General features: G+C 45.9%; 1 protein-coding gene and 1 long non-coding RNA gene across 5 annotated transcripts in view; both read left to right on the top strand.

Annotated features, from left to right (window-relative positions):
- Positions 1-13,036, top strand: part of LOC120066520 (tumor protein p53-inducible protein 11-like) — a 131,917-nt gene extending 118,881 nt beyond the window's left edge. For 3 of the 4 annotated variants that reach the window (XM_039017946.1, XM_039017945.1, XM_039017947.1), the window contains 5 exons: positions 5,671-5,729; positions 5,845-5,893; positions 8,043-8,139; positions 12,314-12,415; positions 12,801-13,036. In XM_039017946.1, coding sequence (XP_038873874.1) covers positions 5,671-5,729; positions 5,845-5,893; positions 8,043-8,139; positions 12,314-12,415; positions 12,801-12,937 — 444 coding nt within the window. In that variant the 3' untranslated portion in view covers positions 12,938-13,036. The remainder of the gene's footprint in view (positions 1-5,670; positions 5,730-5,844; positions 5,894-8,042; positions 8,140-12,313; positions 12,416-12,800) is intronic. The other variant, XM_039017948.1, reaches the window with a different exon arrangement.
- Positions 13,037-13,604: 568 nt separating this feature from the next.
- On the top strand, positions 13,605-15,666 carry LOC120066519. Its single transcript, XR_005478776.1, has 2 exons — positions 13,605-14,533; positions 14,571-15,666. It is a non-coding gene; the product is annotated as an uncharacterized LOC120066519 (long non-coding RNA).
- Positions 15,667-16,178: the final 512 nt, after the last annotated feature.

Genomic DNA, 16,178 nt, shown 5'->3' with positions numbered 1-16,178 from the left:
CTCTCTCTCTCTCTCTGTAGAGTCTCTCTCTCTCTCTCTCTCTCTCTCGTGGAGTCTCTCTCTCTCTCTCTAGTCTCTCTCTCTCTCGTGGAGTCTCTCTCTCTCTCTCGTGGAGTCTCTCTCTCTCTCTCGTGGAGTCTCTCTCTCTCTCTCGTGGAGTCTCTCTCTCTCTCGTGGTCTCTCTCTCTCTCTCTGGTCTCTCTCTCTCTCTCGTGGTCTCTCTCTCTCTCTCTGGTCTCTCTCTCTCTCTCTCGTCTCTCTCTCTCGTCTCTCTCTCTCTCTCTCGTCTCTCTCTCTCTCTCTCGTCTCTCTCTCTCTCTCTCTCTCTCTCTCTCTCTCTCTCTCGTGGAGTCTCTCTCTCTCTCTCTCTCTCGTGGAGTCTCTCTCTCTCTCTCTCTCTCTCGTGGAGTCTCTCTCTCTCTCTCTCTCTCTCTCGTGGAGTCTCTCTCTCTCTCTCTCTCTCTCTCGTGGAGTCTCTCTCTCTCTCTCTCTCTCTCTCGTGGAGTCTCTCTCTCTCTCTCTCTCGTGGAGTCTCTCTCTCTCTCTCTCTCTCTCTCGTGGAGTCTCTCTCTCTCTCTCTCTCGTGGAGTCTCTCTCTCGTGGAGTCTCTGTAGAGTGAGTGAGCGAGCGAGAGTCTCTGTAGAGTGAGTGAGCGAGCGAGAGTCTTTGTAGAGTGAGTGAGCGAGCGAGAGTCTCTGTAGAGTGAGTGAGCGAGCGAGAGTCTCTGTAGAGTGAGTGAGCGAGCGAGAGTCTCTGTAGAGTGAGTGAGCGAGCGAGAGTCTCTGTAGAGTGAGTGAGCGAGCGAGAGTCTCTGTAGAGTGAGTGAGCGAGCGAGAGTCTCTGTAGAGTGAGTGAGCGAGCGAGAGTCTCTGTAGAGTGAGTGAGCGAGCGAGAGTCTCTGTAGAGTGAGTGAGCGAGCGAGAGTCTCTGTAGAGTGAGTGAGCGAGCGAGAGTCTCTGTAGAGTGAGTGAGCGAGCGAGAGTCTCTGTAGAGTGAGTGAGCGAGCGAGAGTCTCTGTAGAGTGAGTGAGCGAGCGAGAGTCTCTGTAGAGTGAGTGAGCGAGCGAGAGGCTCTGTAGAGTGAGTGAGCGAGCGAGAGCCTCTGTAGAGTGAGTGAGCGAGCGAGAGCCTCTGTAGAGTGAGTGAGCGTATTTGAGAGTCTCAGACAATCACCAGTGAACCCTGTTCTGTTCTGGGCAGTTTTCTTTGTCCTGACAACCTCACACACTTCAAGTTCAAATGCATAACGTCATCCTCACAGCTCCTGTCCTGTTCCCCTTTGGGCATATTGATTTTTGTCTGAAATAACAGACCTAATTCATCAATGGTCCTTTCCCATTGGTAGTTACAGTCTTGTCTCATCGCTGCAACTCCCGTACGCACTCGGGAGAGGCGAAGGTCGAGAGCCATGCCTCCTTAGGAAACATGACCCTGCCAAGACGCACTGCTTCTTGACACACTGCTCGCTTAACCAGGAAGCCAGCCGCACCAATGTGTCGGATGAAACACTGTACAACTGGCGACCGGTATACACTATCCATACATTAGCCTTGGATGAGGTGTGAGAGAAAGAGTTGACATTTTCTTAAGGTTTAGGTTATGACAGGGTGACTGGGCCATGACACATCCACGGCTAATGTAAAGATGTGAATGTGTGTTCCAGGTGTAACTCAGGCAGTTGTTGTCATCCTGTACCTGTCCCGCAGGTGTGATGTTCAGATGTAACGATTCTGTGCAGGTGTTGTTACACGTGATCTGCCACTGCGAGAACGATCAGCTGTCCGTCCTGTCTCCCTGTTGCGCTGTCTCAGGCGTCTCACAGTACAGACATTGTAGTTTATTGCCCTGGCCACATCTGCAGTCCTCATGCCTTCTTGCAGCATGCCTAAGACACATTCACGCAGATGAGCAGGGACCCTGGGCATCTTTCTTTTGGTGATTTTCAGAGTCAGTAGAAAGGCCTCTTTAGTGTCCTATGTTTTCATAACTGTGACCTTAATTGCCTACCGTCTGTAAGCTGTTAGTGTCTTAACGACCGTTCCACAGGTGCATGTTCATTAATTGTTTATGGTTCATTGAACAGGCATGGGAAACGGTGTTTAAACCCTTTACAATGAAGATCTGTGAAGTTATTTGGATTTTTATGAATTATCTTTGAAAGACAGGGTCCTGAAAAAGGGACCTTTTAAAAAAAAATGTTGCTGAGTTTCTTTACATACATACATAAATACAGTTCAAGTCGGAAGTTTACATACACCTTAGCCAAACACATTTAAACTCAGTTTTTCACAATTCCTGACATTTAATCCTAGTAAATATCTCCTGTCTTAGGTCAGTTAGGTTCACCACTTTATTTTAAGAATGTGAAATGTCAGAATAATAGTAGAGAATTATTTATTTCAGCTTTTACTTCTTTCATCACATTCCCAGTGGGTCAGAAGTGTACATACACCCAATTAGTATTTGGTAGCATTGCCTTGAAATTGTTTAACTTGGGTCAAACATTTCGGGTAGCCTTCCACAAGTTTCCCACAATACATTGGGTGAATTTTTTCCCATTCCTCCTGACAGAGCTGGTGTAACTGAGTCAGGTTTGTAGGCCTCCTTGCTCGTACATGCTTTTTCAGTTCTGCCCACGCATTTTCTATAGGATTGAGGTCAGGGCTTTGTGATGGCCACTCCAATACCTTGACTTTGTTGTCCTTAAGCCATTTTGCCACAACTTTGGAAGTATGCTTGGGGTCATTGTCCATTTGGAAGACCCATTTACGACCAAGCTTTAACTTCCTGACTGATGTCTTGAGATGTTGCTTCAATATATCCACATAATTTTCCTTTCTCATAATGCCATCTATTTTGTGAAGTGCACCAGTCCCTCCTGCAGCAAAGCAACCCACAACATGATGCTGCCACCCCCCCGTGCTTCACGGTTGGGATGGTGTTCTTCGGCTTGCAAGCATCCCCATTTTTCCTCCAAACATAATGATGGTCATTATGGCCAGACAGTTCTATTTTTGTTTCATCAGACCAGAGGATATTTCTCCAAAAAGTACAATCTTTGTCCCCATGTGAAGTTGCAAACCATAGTCTGGCTTTTTTATGGCGGTTTTGGAGCAGTGGCTTCTTCCTTGCTGAGCGGCCTTTCAGGTTATGTCGATATAGGACTCGTTTTACTGTGGATATAGATACTTTTGTACCTGTTTCCTCCAGCATCTTCACAATGTCCTTTGCTGTTGTTCTGGAATTGATTTGCAGTTTTTGCACAAATGTACGTTCTTCTCTAGGAGACAGAAGGCGTCTCCTTCCTGAGCGGTATGACGGCTGCGTGGTCCCATGGTGTTTATACTTGCGTACTATTGTTTGTACAGATGAATGTGGTACCTTAAGGTGTTTGGAAATTGCTCCCAAGGATGAACCAGACTTGTGGAGGTCTCCTATTTTTTTTCTGAAGTCTTGGCTGATTTAGTTTGATTTTCCCATGATGTCAAGCAAAGAGGCACTGAGTTTGAAGGTAGGCCTTGAAATGCATCCACAGGAACACCTCCAATTGACTCAAATGATGTCAATTAGCCTATCGGAAGCTTCTAAAGCCATGACATCAATTTCTGGAATTTCAGGCTGTTTAAAGGCAGAGTCAACTTAGTGTATGTGAACTTCTGACCCACTGGAATTGTGATACAGTGAATTATAAGTGAAATAATTTGTCTGTAAACAATTGTTGGAAAAATTACTTGTGTCACGCACAAAGTAAATGTCCTAACCGACTCGCCAAAACTATAGTTTGTTAACAAGAAATTTGTGGAGTGGTTGAAAAACGAGTTTTAATGACTCCAACCTAAGTGTATGTAAACTTCCGACTTCAACTGTACATACATACAGACACACACCTGCCCAGTTCCTAACATACAGACACACACCTGCCCAGTTCCTAACATACAGACACACACCTGTCCAGTTCCTAACATACAGACACACACCTGTCCAGTTCCTAACATACAGACACACACCTGTCCAGTTCCTAACATACAGACACACACCTGTCCAGTTCCTAACATACAGACACACACCTGTCCAGTTCCTAACATACAGACACACACCTGTCCAGTTCCTAACATACAGACACACACCTGTCCAGTTCCTAACATACAGACACACACCTGTCCAGTTCCTAACATACAGACACACACCTGCCCGGTTCCTAACATACAGACACACACCTGTCCAGTTCCTAACATACAGACACACACCTGTCCAGTTCCTAACATACAGACACACACCTGTCCAGTTCCTAACATACAGACACACACCTGCCCAGTTCCTAACATACAGACACACACCTGCCCAGTTCCTAACATACAGACACACACCTGCCCGGTTCCTAACATACAGACACACACCTGTCCGGTTCCTAACATAGACACACAGCTGCCCAGTTCCTGCTGCCAATTAAAGCATGATATGAATTAATGTCAGTGAATTATCATGGGTTCTGCACTAATAGATCATCTTATAGACTAATAAAATGGCAATGAATCTGCTGCGAAGTTGTTTTTGCTTTTTCCACAGTAATGACATTCTGTTACTTTTATTTTATATTCCTATTTAAAAATATATATATATATTTAAACTGCATTGTTCAGGGACTCTTAGCGTTTCACTGTAATACCTGTTGTATTCGGCGCATGCGACTAATAAAGTTAGATTTTATTTGTCTGTTTTTTTAAAGGACCATGTGAATTTTATTAGCATTTCTAGACACAATTTTTTTGCAGGGAAAAATGTCTACTGCATGTGTCTTCAGTGTAGGGTTAGTTACTGTATAAGTCATGAGGCATTGGCTCTAAATGTTTGGTATGAAATGTACTGGCACGTTGTACCATCTGCGTTGACATGCTGGGTTCCACAATGCTGCACAGAATTTAGTTAATTTATGAGTAAACAATCATCTGATTTGTTATCCCCATTAGGGGCGTGGCGCTATCCCCCATTAGGGGCGTGGCGCTATCCCCCATTAGGGGCGTGGCGCTATCCCCCATTAGGGGCGTGGCGCTATCACCCATTAGGGGCGTGGCGCTATCAATGTAAAGCTCCATTCTTTGTCTGTGACATAGTATGGGGTGTGTGTACGAGTGGTGTGTATGGGTGATGAAGAGCTAATTAGTGCTAAATTCGATTTTTCTGTTAAATATAGTTTGTGATTAATCCAAGACCTTGTTAATGGGATATCTGCTTCCGTGTGTTTGTTTTTAATTTTATTTTAATGTGGTGTCTGCTTCCTCTTAATCTGTCAGGTTCCTCCTCGATAGACCTATAACTAGCTCTAATTAGAAAACGTCTTAATGATCCCCTCTTTCTATTTCTTTCTCTCTGTGTCTCTCTGTGTCTCTCTCTCGCTCTGTCTCTCTCTCTCTCTCGCTCTCTCTCTCTCTGTCTCTCTGTCTCTGTCTCTGTCTCTGTTTCTCTCTCTCTCTCTCTCTCTCTCTGTGTCTCTCTGTGTCTCTCTCTGTGTCTCTCTGTGTCTCTCTCTCGCTCTGTCTCTGTCTCTGTCTCTGTCTCTCTCTCTCTCTCTCTCTCTCTCTGTCTCTCTGTGTCTCTCTCTCGCTCTGTCTCTGTCTCTGTCTCTGTCTCTCTCTCTGTCTCTCTGTCTCTCTGTCTCTGTCTCTCCTCACAGCTCAGTCAGATGCTGGGGAATGACATCAAGTATCAGGTGCGAGAGCCTGTTGGTCTAAGGTGAGAGAACACACCAGAGGGGGGGTGGGATCTAATTTACTGTCAGATGATCAATCTATTTTAATTGCAGTTTTTGGGGAAATCAAACTCTTTATGTAATTGTCTCTCTCTACAGGCTCTGGATCGTCATCTCTGCGTTAACCTTCACAGTTATGGCCTTGATGGTGAGTGTCTCGATGATCTGGGCTCTAGCCACACTCAAACTTCTGCAATGATGATGTTGATGTATAGAGAGTCACATTGGCCATTTAGAACCTATAGGAGCGGTTTAGAACTATAGGTGAGGGGGGGGGGGGGGGTAAGTTGAGACTTTAAAAAAATATATATTTTACATTAAACATTACACCGTCAAGAAAAATATATAGTACCAGTCAAAAGTTTGGACATCTACTCATTCCACGGTTTTTATTTTATTTTTTACTATTATCTACATTGTAGAATTAAAGGAAGGGGGGGATACCTAGTCAGTTGTACAACAGAATGTATTCAACTGAAATGTGTCTTCCACATTGACCCCAACCCCTCTGAATCAGAGAGATGGGGGGGGGGGGGGCTGCCTTAATCAACATCCACATCTTCGGCGCCCGGGGAACAGTGGGTAATAGTGAAGACATCAAAACTATGAAATTATAAATATGGAATCATGTAGTAACCAAAAAAGTGTTAAACAAATGAAAATATATCGCTACACTATCTCTCTATGGGGACACCGCTACACTATCTCTCTATGGGGACACTGCTACACTATCTCTATGGGGACACCGCTACACTATCTCTCTATGGGGACACCGCTACACTATCTCTCTATGGGGACACCGCTACACTATCTCTCTATGGGGACACCGCTACACTATCTCTCTATGGGGACACCGCTACACTATCTCTCTATGGGGACACCGCTACACTATCTCTCTATGGGGACACCGCTACACTATCTCTCTATGGGGACACCGCTACACTATCTCTCTATGGGGACACCGCTACACTATCTCTCTATGGGGACACCGCTACACTATCTCTCTATGGGGACACCGCTACACTATCTCTCTATGGGGACACCGCTACACTATCTCTCTATGGGGACACCGCTACACTATCTCTCTATGGGGACACCGCTACACTATCTCTCTATGGGGACACCGCTACACTATCTCTCTATGGGGACACCGCTACACTATCTCTCTATGGGGACACCGCTACACTATCTCTCTATGGGGACACCGCTAGCACTATCTCTCTATGGGGACACCGCTAGCACTATCTCTCTATGGGGACACCGCTAGCACTATCTCTCTATGGGACACCGCTAGCACTATCTCTCTATGGGGACACCGCTAGCACTATCTCTCTATGGGGACACCGCTAGCACTATCTCTCTATGGGGACACCGCTAGCACTATCTCTCTATGGGGACACCGCTAGCACTATCTCTCTATGGGGACACCGCTAGCACTATCTCTCTATGGGGACACCGCTAGCACTATCTCTCTATGGGGACACCGCTAGCACTATCTCTCTATGGGGACACCGCTAGCACTATCTCTCTATGGGGACACCGCTAGCACTATCTCTCTATGGGGACACCGCTAGCACTATCTCTCTATGGGGACACATGGGAGGAACAGCTGTGTCTTTGTCTGCATCCTAAATTTAAGTGGAGCTGAATGGCCTTGCTGAGGGGGGGTACAGGAAGACAAAAATAGTTTTATAGTAAATGAAGTTGTCCCTCTGTTCAGTGCTGGTGGAACTAGCCTGGTGACTTTGGGACAAACAGAACTAGCCTTCTTGGAGCGTTAGTTAACACAGCTGCAGTTGGTCCATCGAGCTACGCTGCGCCAACCAGACGCTATACCCCACTGTATTACTACAATGGTTCCTGTTGTCGATGTTGCACAACCTGTTCGTTGCTGCTGGCTGTATTTTAGAGAGGAGCTGGCTGTATTTTAGAGAGGCTGTATTTTTAGAGTGGCTGTATTTTTTAGAGTGGCTGTATTTTTTAGAGTGGCTGTATTTTTAGAGTGGCTGTATTTTTAGAGTGGCTGTATTTTTAGAGTGGCTGTATTTTTAGAGTGGCTGTATTTTTAGAGAGGCTGTATTTTTAGAGAGGCTGTATTTTTAGAGGCTGTATTTTTAGAGGCTGTATAGGCTGTATTTTTAGAGAGGCTGTATTTTTAGAGAGGCTGTATTTTTAGAGAGGCTGTATTTTTAGAGAGGCTGTATTTTTAGAGAGGCTGTATTTTTAGAGAGGAAGTGGCCCCCTCCTGCTATAGTGCATGCTGTGTAGTATATCAGTGTCGTCTCCTCTCTCTGCAGGCCCTGGTGTGTCCCAACCAGCTCTATGAGGTGGTGTTTGAAGAAGAGATCAACAAGACCAGCATCTCCATCAGGCTCTATGGAGGAGCACTACTCAGTCAGTACACACACACACACACACACACACACACACACACACACACACACACACACACACACACACACTTGTGATGTTCTCTATTCTTCCCACTATATTGGTGTCCTCTCTGTCCCCTCCCACATGTCCGTGTATTTGGATGCTTTATTCAAGGCCTTCATGTGTATCTCTGTCCCCGTCTATATTACCGGTGTATTTGGATGCTTTATTCAAGGCCTTCATGTGTATCTCTGTCCCCGTCTATATTACCGGTGTATTTGGATGCTTTATTCAAGGCCTTCATGTGTATCTCTGTCCCCGTCTATATTACCGGTGTATTTGGATGCTTTATTCAAGGCCTTCATGTGTATCTCTGTCCCCGTCTATATTACCGGTGTATTTGGATGCTTTATTCAAGGCCTTCATGTGTATCTCTGTCCCCGTCTATATTACCGGTGTATTTGGATGCTTTATGTAAGGCCTTCATGTGTATTTGGATGCTTTATGTAAGGCCTTCATGTGTATCTCTGTCCCCGTCTATATTACCGGTGTGCAGGTGACTAACTGTAGAGTCATAATAGAGTGCATGTGACCACAGAAGAGCAGGACGAAGACATCTCTCAGACAGATATACGTGCATGGACAGATAGACGTGCACGGACAGATAGACGTGCACGGACAGATAGACGTGCACGGACAGACGGTGTATCATTAGACGTACTTCTGGTCGGACAGTTCAGTGACGTGTGCGGCGGCTCTTCGGGTCGGACAGTTCAGTGTCGTGTGCGGCGGCTCTTCGGGTCGGACAGTTCAGTGTCGTGTGCGGCGGCTCTTCGGGTCGGACAGTTCAGTGACGTGTGCGGCGGCTCTTCGGGTCGGACAGTTCAGTGTCGTGTGCGGCGGCTCTTCGGGTCGGACAGTTCAGTGTCGTGTGCGGCGGCTTATTTAATGACACGTTTAATTGGAGCATTTCTATTCTCGCTCTTTGGCTCCGACGGCACAGCGATAGATGCAGGCTGTACACGTGTGCCTTGCCGTTACTGCCCTCCGCCACAGGAATTGTATTGGAGATTGAAGAATTGACTATTATGATCGCATTCATTTGACAATAAATCACACCAGTCAGTCAGTCAGCCAGCCAGTCAGTCAGCCAGTCGGGTGCAGTCAGCCAGTCGGGTGCAGTCAGCCAGTCGGGTGCAGTCAGTCAGCCAGTCAGTCAGCCAGTCAGGTGCAGTCAGCCAGTCTGGTGCAGTCAGCCAGTCGGGTGCAGTCAGCCAGTCGGGTGCAGTCAGCCAGTCGGGTGCAGTCAGCCAGTCGGGTGCAGTCAGCCAGTCGGGTGCAGTCAGCCAGTCGGGTGCAGTCAGCCAGTCGGGTGCAGTCAGCCAGTCGGGTGCAGTCAGCCAGTCGGGTGCAGTCAGCCAGTCGGTCAGTCAGCCAGTCAGTCGGGTGCAGTCAGCCAGTCAGTCAGCCAGTCGGGTGCAGTCAGCCAGTCGGGTGCAGTCAGCCAGTCGGGTGCAGTCAGCCAGTCGGGTGCAGTCAGCCAGTCAGTCGGGTGCAGTCAGCCAGTCAGTCGGGTGCAGTCAGCCAGCCAGCCAGTCAGTCAGCCAGTCAGTCAGCCAGTCAGTCAGCCAGTCAGCCAGCCAGTCAGTCAGTCAGCCAGTCAGTCAGCCAGTCGGGTGCAGTCAGCCAGTCAGTCAGCCAGTCGGGTGCAGTCAGCCAGTCAGTCAGCCAGCCAGCCAGTCAGTCAGCCAGCCAGCCAGTCAGTCAGTCAGCCAGTCAGTCAGCCAGTCGGGTGCAGTCAGCCAGTCGGGTGCAGTCAGCCAGTCGGGTGCAGTCAGCCAGTCGGGTGCAGTCAGCCAGTCGGGTGCAGTCAGCCAGTCGGGTGCAGTCAGTCGGGTGCAGCCAGTCGGGTGCAGCCAGTCATTTAATGTTGTGTTGGCGGTGGTCCTGCTCACTTCAGGGTTCAAATAGTATTTGTTTTCTTTCAAATAGTTTTAGCTATGTTTTTAATTGAGCTTGCCTGGCACCGTAGAACTAATGGAGTTGTCTCAAAGGTGAACCCAGGTCTATTTCTCTTAACATGTTGTGGTGACTGTGACACCATAGACAGAAAAGTAGAGCGAGAGAGAGAGAGATCTAGTAAGGTTTATATAACAAGCCTACTGTGAGATAAACATAAATCCCACTGTTGGAACCTGGGTATACTAAGGTCATTATGGAGAAGTAGTGAAATTAACCAGGGACCACTAAGGTCATTATGGAATCAAATCAAGTTGTATTTGTCACATGCGCTGAATACTACAGGTACCTTACCGTGAAACGCTTACTTACAAGCCCTTAACCAACAATGTAGTTCGAGAAATAGTTAAGAAAATATTCGCTAAATAAACAAAAAGTTCTAATAAAAAGTAACACAATAATGAGGTTCTGTACAGGGGGTACCGGTACCGAGTCAATGTGGAGGGGTACAGGTTAGGTGAGGTCATTTTTACATGTAGGTAGGGGTAAAGTGACTAGTTAATGACTTGGGTGACTGGTGACTTTGACAAAAAAAATTGGCCTTCCTAGAAATAGATTTTGGACATTTCAGAAGGTCCTGAGAACGTTGAAATACAGCGTATTCGGGAAAGTATTCAGACCCCTTGACTTTCCACATTTTTGTTACGTTACAGGCTTAAGTATTCAGACCCTTTACCCTTTACAGCCTCATCTTCCTGAGTATGACGCTACAAGCTTGTCACACCTGTATTTGGGGAGTTTCTCTCATTCTTCTCTGCAGATCCTCTCAAACTCTGTCAGGTTGGATGAGGAGTGTGAGATCGGGTTCAAGTCCGGGCTCTGGCTGGGCCACTCAAGGACATTCAGAGACTTGTCCCGAAGCCTCTCCAGCATTGTCTTGGCTGTGTGCTTAGGGTCGTTGTCCTGTTGGAAGATGAACCTTCACCCCAGTCTGAGGTCCAGTGTGGAGTGTCATTGAGATTGCGTCATCTGTGGATCTGTTGGGACCGTATGTGACTCGGTCTGGGAGAGGTTGAAAATGTCAGTGAAGACACTTGCCCGTTGGTCCGCTCATGCTCTGAGTACACGGCCTTATAATCCATCTGCCCCGCTGCCTTGTGAATGTTGACCTCTTCCCAAGGTCATTATGGAGGAGTAGTGAAATTAACCGGGGACTACTAAGGTCATTATGGAGAAGTAGTGAAATTAACCGGGGACTACTAAGGTCATTATGGAGAAGTAGTGAAATTAACCGGGGACTACTAAGGTCATTATGGAGAAGTAGTGAAATTAACCGGGGACTACTAAGGTCATTATGGAGAAGTAGTGAAATTAACCGGGGACTACTAAGGTCATTATGGAGAAGTAGTGAAATTAACCGGGGACTACTAAGGTCATTATGGAGAAGTAGTGAAATTAACCGGGGACTACTAAGGTCATTATGGAGAAGTAGTGAAATTAACCGGGGACTACTAAGGTCATTATGGAGAAGTAGTGAAATTAGCGTCATACTCAGGAAGATGAGGCTGTAAAGGGTCTAAATACTTAAGGCTGTAATGTAACAAAAATGTGGAAAAAGTCAAGTGGTCTGAATACTTTCCCGAATACGCTGTATATCAACGTTCTCAGGACCTTCTGAAAATCCGATCTCGCTAGGGGGCCCCCAACCAAATCTCCCATGGCAAAAACCTCCCTCCCTCTAGGGGGCCCCCAACCAAATCTCCCATGGCAAAAAGTATAGAATTGCAGGAAATTATACCCCCTGTAGGTCGGGGCCCCAAATGAGGTAGACCGGCCCTGGACCTGACTGTCTAGATTCTAGATTATGGGTGATAACATGAGCCCTGTAATTGTTATGAAGAATGCCCAGTGAATAAAGATGGGGGTATAGTTTTCAGCTTTATGAAGAATGCCCAGTGAATAAAGATGGGGGTAAAGTTTTCAGCTTTATGAAGAATGCCCAGTGAATAAAAATGGGGGTATAGTTTTCAGCTTTATTTAGATTTGGAGTAGGAATGTCTCCATACAATTTGGCCCCGTCTCCCGTGACCTCTTTGACCCCTAACCTCTTACTGATGGCATTTCCTCCTATAGTTCTATCCCTTATCTTGTGGAATGGGTTGTAAAACACAAGAGAAGGTCATCATTCAATGGACTAAACTATAACCCATGACCTCTGACCCCCCTCCCCCTCCAGGTCTGTCCCTCATCTTGTGGAATGGAGTGTATGCACAAGAGAAGGTCATCATTCAATGGACTCTGCTCAGCGAAGCATGCTACTTTGCTGTCCAGTTTATAGGTGAGATCACATTTATTTCATATTGGTATTTAATATATAAATTAATGCTAATGCTGCAAACCTATTACCGTATATATTATTATTATTATTATTATTCAATGAACCTTATTTGCTGTATGTCATGCTGTCCGTTCTGCCCACCATCTTCCGATTGTGTATACGCTAACAGCTCCCTCTAGTGTTGGAGACGCAGTAGTACTGTTTGGAGTCTGGATCAGCTACCACTGTCTCATGACTCGTCATAGTTATTACCGATGAGGGATTATATCTCCATGACTGAGGGTCGTCCGTTATCTATCTATCAATGTCAGTCCGTCTCTTTGTGAGAGAGGGAGTTTTATTATTTATTTATTTTTACTGTTGTCTCAACCCTGTCTTGTTGCAGTTACGTCGGTCACCCTGGTGGAGATGGGCTCGTTTCCCAACGCTGCCATCCTCCTCCTCCTCAGCCGGGTGCTCTTCCTCCTGGTCACTCTCTTCTATTACTACCACCTGGGGAGAGGACGACCCAAGAAGATCTGAGAGGAGGGAGGGGAGGAGAGAGGACGACCCAAGATGATCTGAGAGGAGGGAGAGGAGAGAGGACGACCCAAGATGATCTGAGAGGAGGGAGAGGAGAGAGGACGACCCAAGAAGATCTGAGAGGAGGGAGGGGAGGAGAGGAGAGAGGACGACCCAAGAAGATCTGAGAGGAGGGAGGGGAGGAGAGGAGAGAGGACGACCCAAGAAGATCTGAGAGGAGGGAGGGGAGGAGAGAGGACGATTTGAGAGGAGGGAGAGGAGAGAGGACAACCCAAGATGATCTGAGAGCAGGGAAGGGAGGGTAGGGGATGGAGGCCCACAGGGTGGGGCTCGGCTGAGTTAGGTTGTTTTGGAGGGGAGGGGTGGGTGCTTTCAAATATTTAATTCCAGACGGAGCTGTGGTTTATTGATTGTTTGAAATGTTCACAATGTCGCAGCTAGAAATGTAATGTGTAGAGCTGGCATTATTCACAGTTCTACATGACAAACCGTCATAGCAGATCTATACATTACATGTATAACGTTCTGTAAGGTTACACCTTTCTGATCAGGGATGTGGTGTGGGCGGGGCTTACCAGGGATGTGGTGTGGGCGGGGTTTACCAGGGATGTGGTGTGGGCGGGGCTTATCAGGGATGTGATATGGAGGCGGTGTTTATCAGGGGTGTGGCTGTGATGTGGGAGGGGCTTAACAGGGATGTGGCTGGGGCATGGGAGGGGCTTAACGGGGATGTGGCTGGGATGTGGGAGGGGCTTGGTCCATCCAGCCCCATTCTACTGTATGTTAGACTCCAGGTGTTTTTAACCAGTCAATAACCAGTCAACACACGGTGGTCTCATTTGTTCTCTATATGGAAAAGAGAAAGGGTCTGATTGTGAAAGTGGGAGATTGTTGTCCTCCTCCAAATACTGTACTCTACTTGTGTGAAGGGTGGTTCTGTGTAAAAAAAGAGGGAAAAAAAGTGTATTCATTTGAAGTGATGTTTTTCTTGTACAGTACCTCCCTTCCGCCCAGTCACGTGACTTAGTGCTTACGTCCCAAACAACACCTTATTCCCTATACAGTGCACTACCTTTGAGCAAAAGTAGAGTCCTATGGGCCCTGTTCAAATTAGTGCACTGTATAGGAAATAGGTCGTTTTTTGGGGGACCGATCCAAGATGTACAGAGCAATTTACAACACTATACTGTATTAGTATGTAGTCATTTGAATGTTTTCTTTTGTTGTTCTAATGTGATCTTTTGGTAGTTTCATTTTGAATATACTGTAGTCTCAAGGACCAAGAGTTTGTTAGTTTAAAGATGTTCCATTTTTATGGTGTTGGTTGGTTGACGTTGTTTCTGCTCCTGTGCACTAAGGTGAAACCTGGATATCTTTGCTCTCTCTCTTTCTCTCTGTCGCCTGTTTATCTGCTTCTATCAGCTGTTCATTTAACCAGCAGAATGTCCGTTATAGGTAGAAGACTGCTGGTAAGGCAGAGCGGTAAAGTAAAATAGAATCGGACTAATTCAAATACAATTACTAGAACAGACATTTCAAGTCGACCGTATTCTATGTGTATGATCAGACCTGCTGCCCTCGTCTCTAAACTGAAAGGTGGTCTGACCTGCTGCCCTCGTCTCTAAACTGAAAGGTGATCAGACCTGCTGCCCTCGTCTCTAAACTGAAAGGTGATCTGACCTGCTGCCCTCGTCTCTAAACTGAAAGGTGATCTGACCTGCTGCCCTCGTCTCTAAACTGAAAGGTGATCTGACCTGCTGCCCTCGTCTCTAAACTGAAAGGTGGTCTGACCTGCTGCCCTCGTCTCTAAACTGAAAGGTGATCAGACCTGCTGCCTCATGGTGAAGCCATTGTCCAGCTGACAGACTGGTATAATGTGTGGATTAGCGTCTATATATATATATTCTGTCTGTTCTTAATGCTGGGTCAGAACACTGAGGGAGGTCATAGGTCCGCTTTTCAGTCTGTCCAATGGGCATAGAGAACACATACTGTACATGATAGAGATGCCTCATCCGCTAACGTGATATTGAGAGTGAGCTTACAATATGAAGCGCTGTCGGGAATAGACATTTTACAGGGATGATAACCTTTTTAATTCAGCAAGTTTCTGTCAAGAGGTTTGACTTGAAGGTCACTTCCACTCCAAAACGATCATTTTTGGGGCGTTTGTTTCATTAGTCCACTGTTGTTACAATCCCCCAAATTTTTTTTCAAGATATAGAACTTTGAAAACGCTAATTGTCACTTGCCACACCATCAATATATTTATACTGTAGGCCTACTGTATAATTACACTGAAATATTTAGTATTTATGGTCAAGTTTAACATGAACATTGTGTAGGCTAATCAAATGTTATTTGTCACATGCTTAATAAATAACAGGGGTAGATTAAAGTAAGCATTTCACTGTTAGTCCATACCTGTTGTTTACAAAGCATGTGACAAATAACTTTGAGATTTGAATCCTACAGCCATCTGGTTACAGGTTCTCTCCTTTTGTATGTTCACGGTTGGGCATAATGTCAACATGGTGATGTACTTTCGATGTGACCAGCAGAGCAATGCCAGTGTTAGTCAGCAACGTCTTTATTGGTGGCATGGCACACTTTTATACACACCATATCTATCTTTAGTCTTGCCTTATAAACTTTTCAAAGAACAGTCACCGACCAACATACAATTCACTTGATGCTTGTACATGTAAATAAAGTAGCCGTATACTGTATTACTGCTGTGTGGTGTAGTTATTTTGAACAGAACAGGAAACTAAATAAAAAATTAAAGTCCCATTCTGTGATTTTTAAAGATCATCTAATGTTGTGTAACTTGTTGTGTCTGGGGTCTAAGTCTTGCATTCGGAAAGTATTCAGACCCCTTGACTTTTCCCACATTTTGTTACATTACAGCCTTATTCTAAAATGGATTAAATGTTTTTAACCCCCCCCCCCCCCCCCCCTCAATCTACACACAACCCCATAATGATAAAGCAAAAACGGGTTTTTAGACATTTTTACACATTTGATTAAATATACAAAATATCACATTTACATAAGTATTAAGACCCTTTACTCAGTACTTTGTTGAAGCACCTTTGTCAGCGATTACAGCCTCAAGTCTTCTTGGGCATGATGCTACAAGCTTGGCCCACCTGTATTTGGGGAGTTTCTCCCATTCTTCTCTGCGGATCTTCTCAAGCTCTGTCAGGTTGGATGGGGAGCGTCGCTGCACAGCTATTTT

The sequence above is a fragment of the Salvelinus namaycush genome, chromosome 21, assembly GCF_016432855.1.
Source record: "Salvelinus namaycush isolate Seneca chromosome 21, SaNama_1.0, whole genome shotgun sequence".
NCBI lineage: Eukaryota > Metazoa > Chordata > Actinopteri > Salmoniformes > Salmonidae > Salvelinus > Salvelinus namaycush.
The sequence above is the reverse complement of the archived record's forward strand: the minus strand, read 5'-3'. Positions and strand labels throughout refer to the sequence as shown.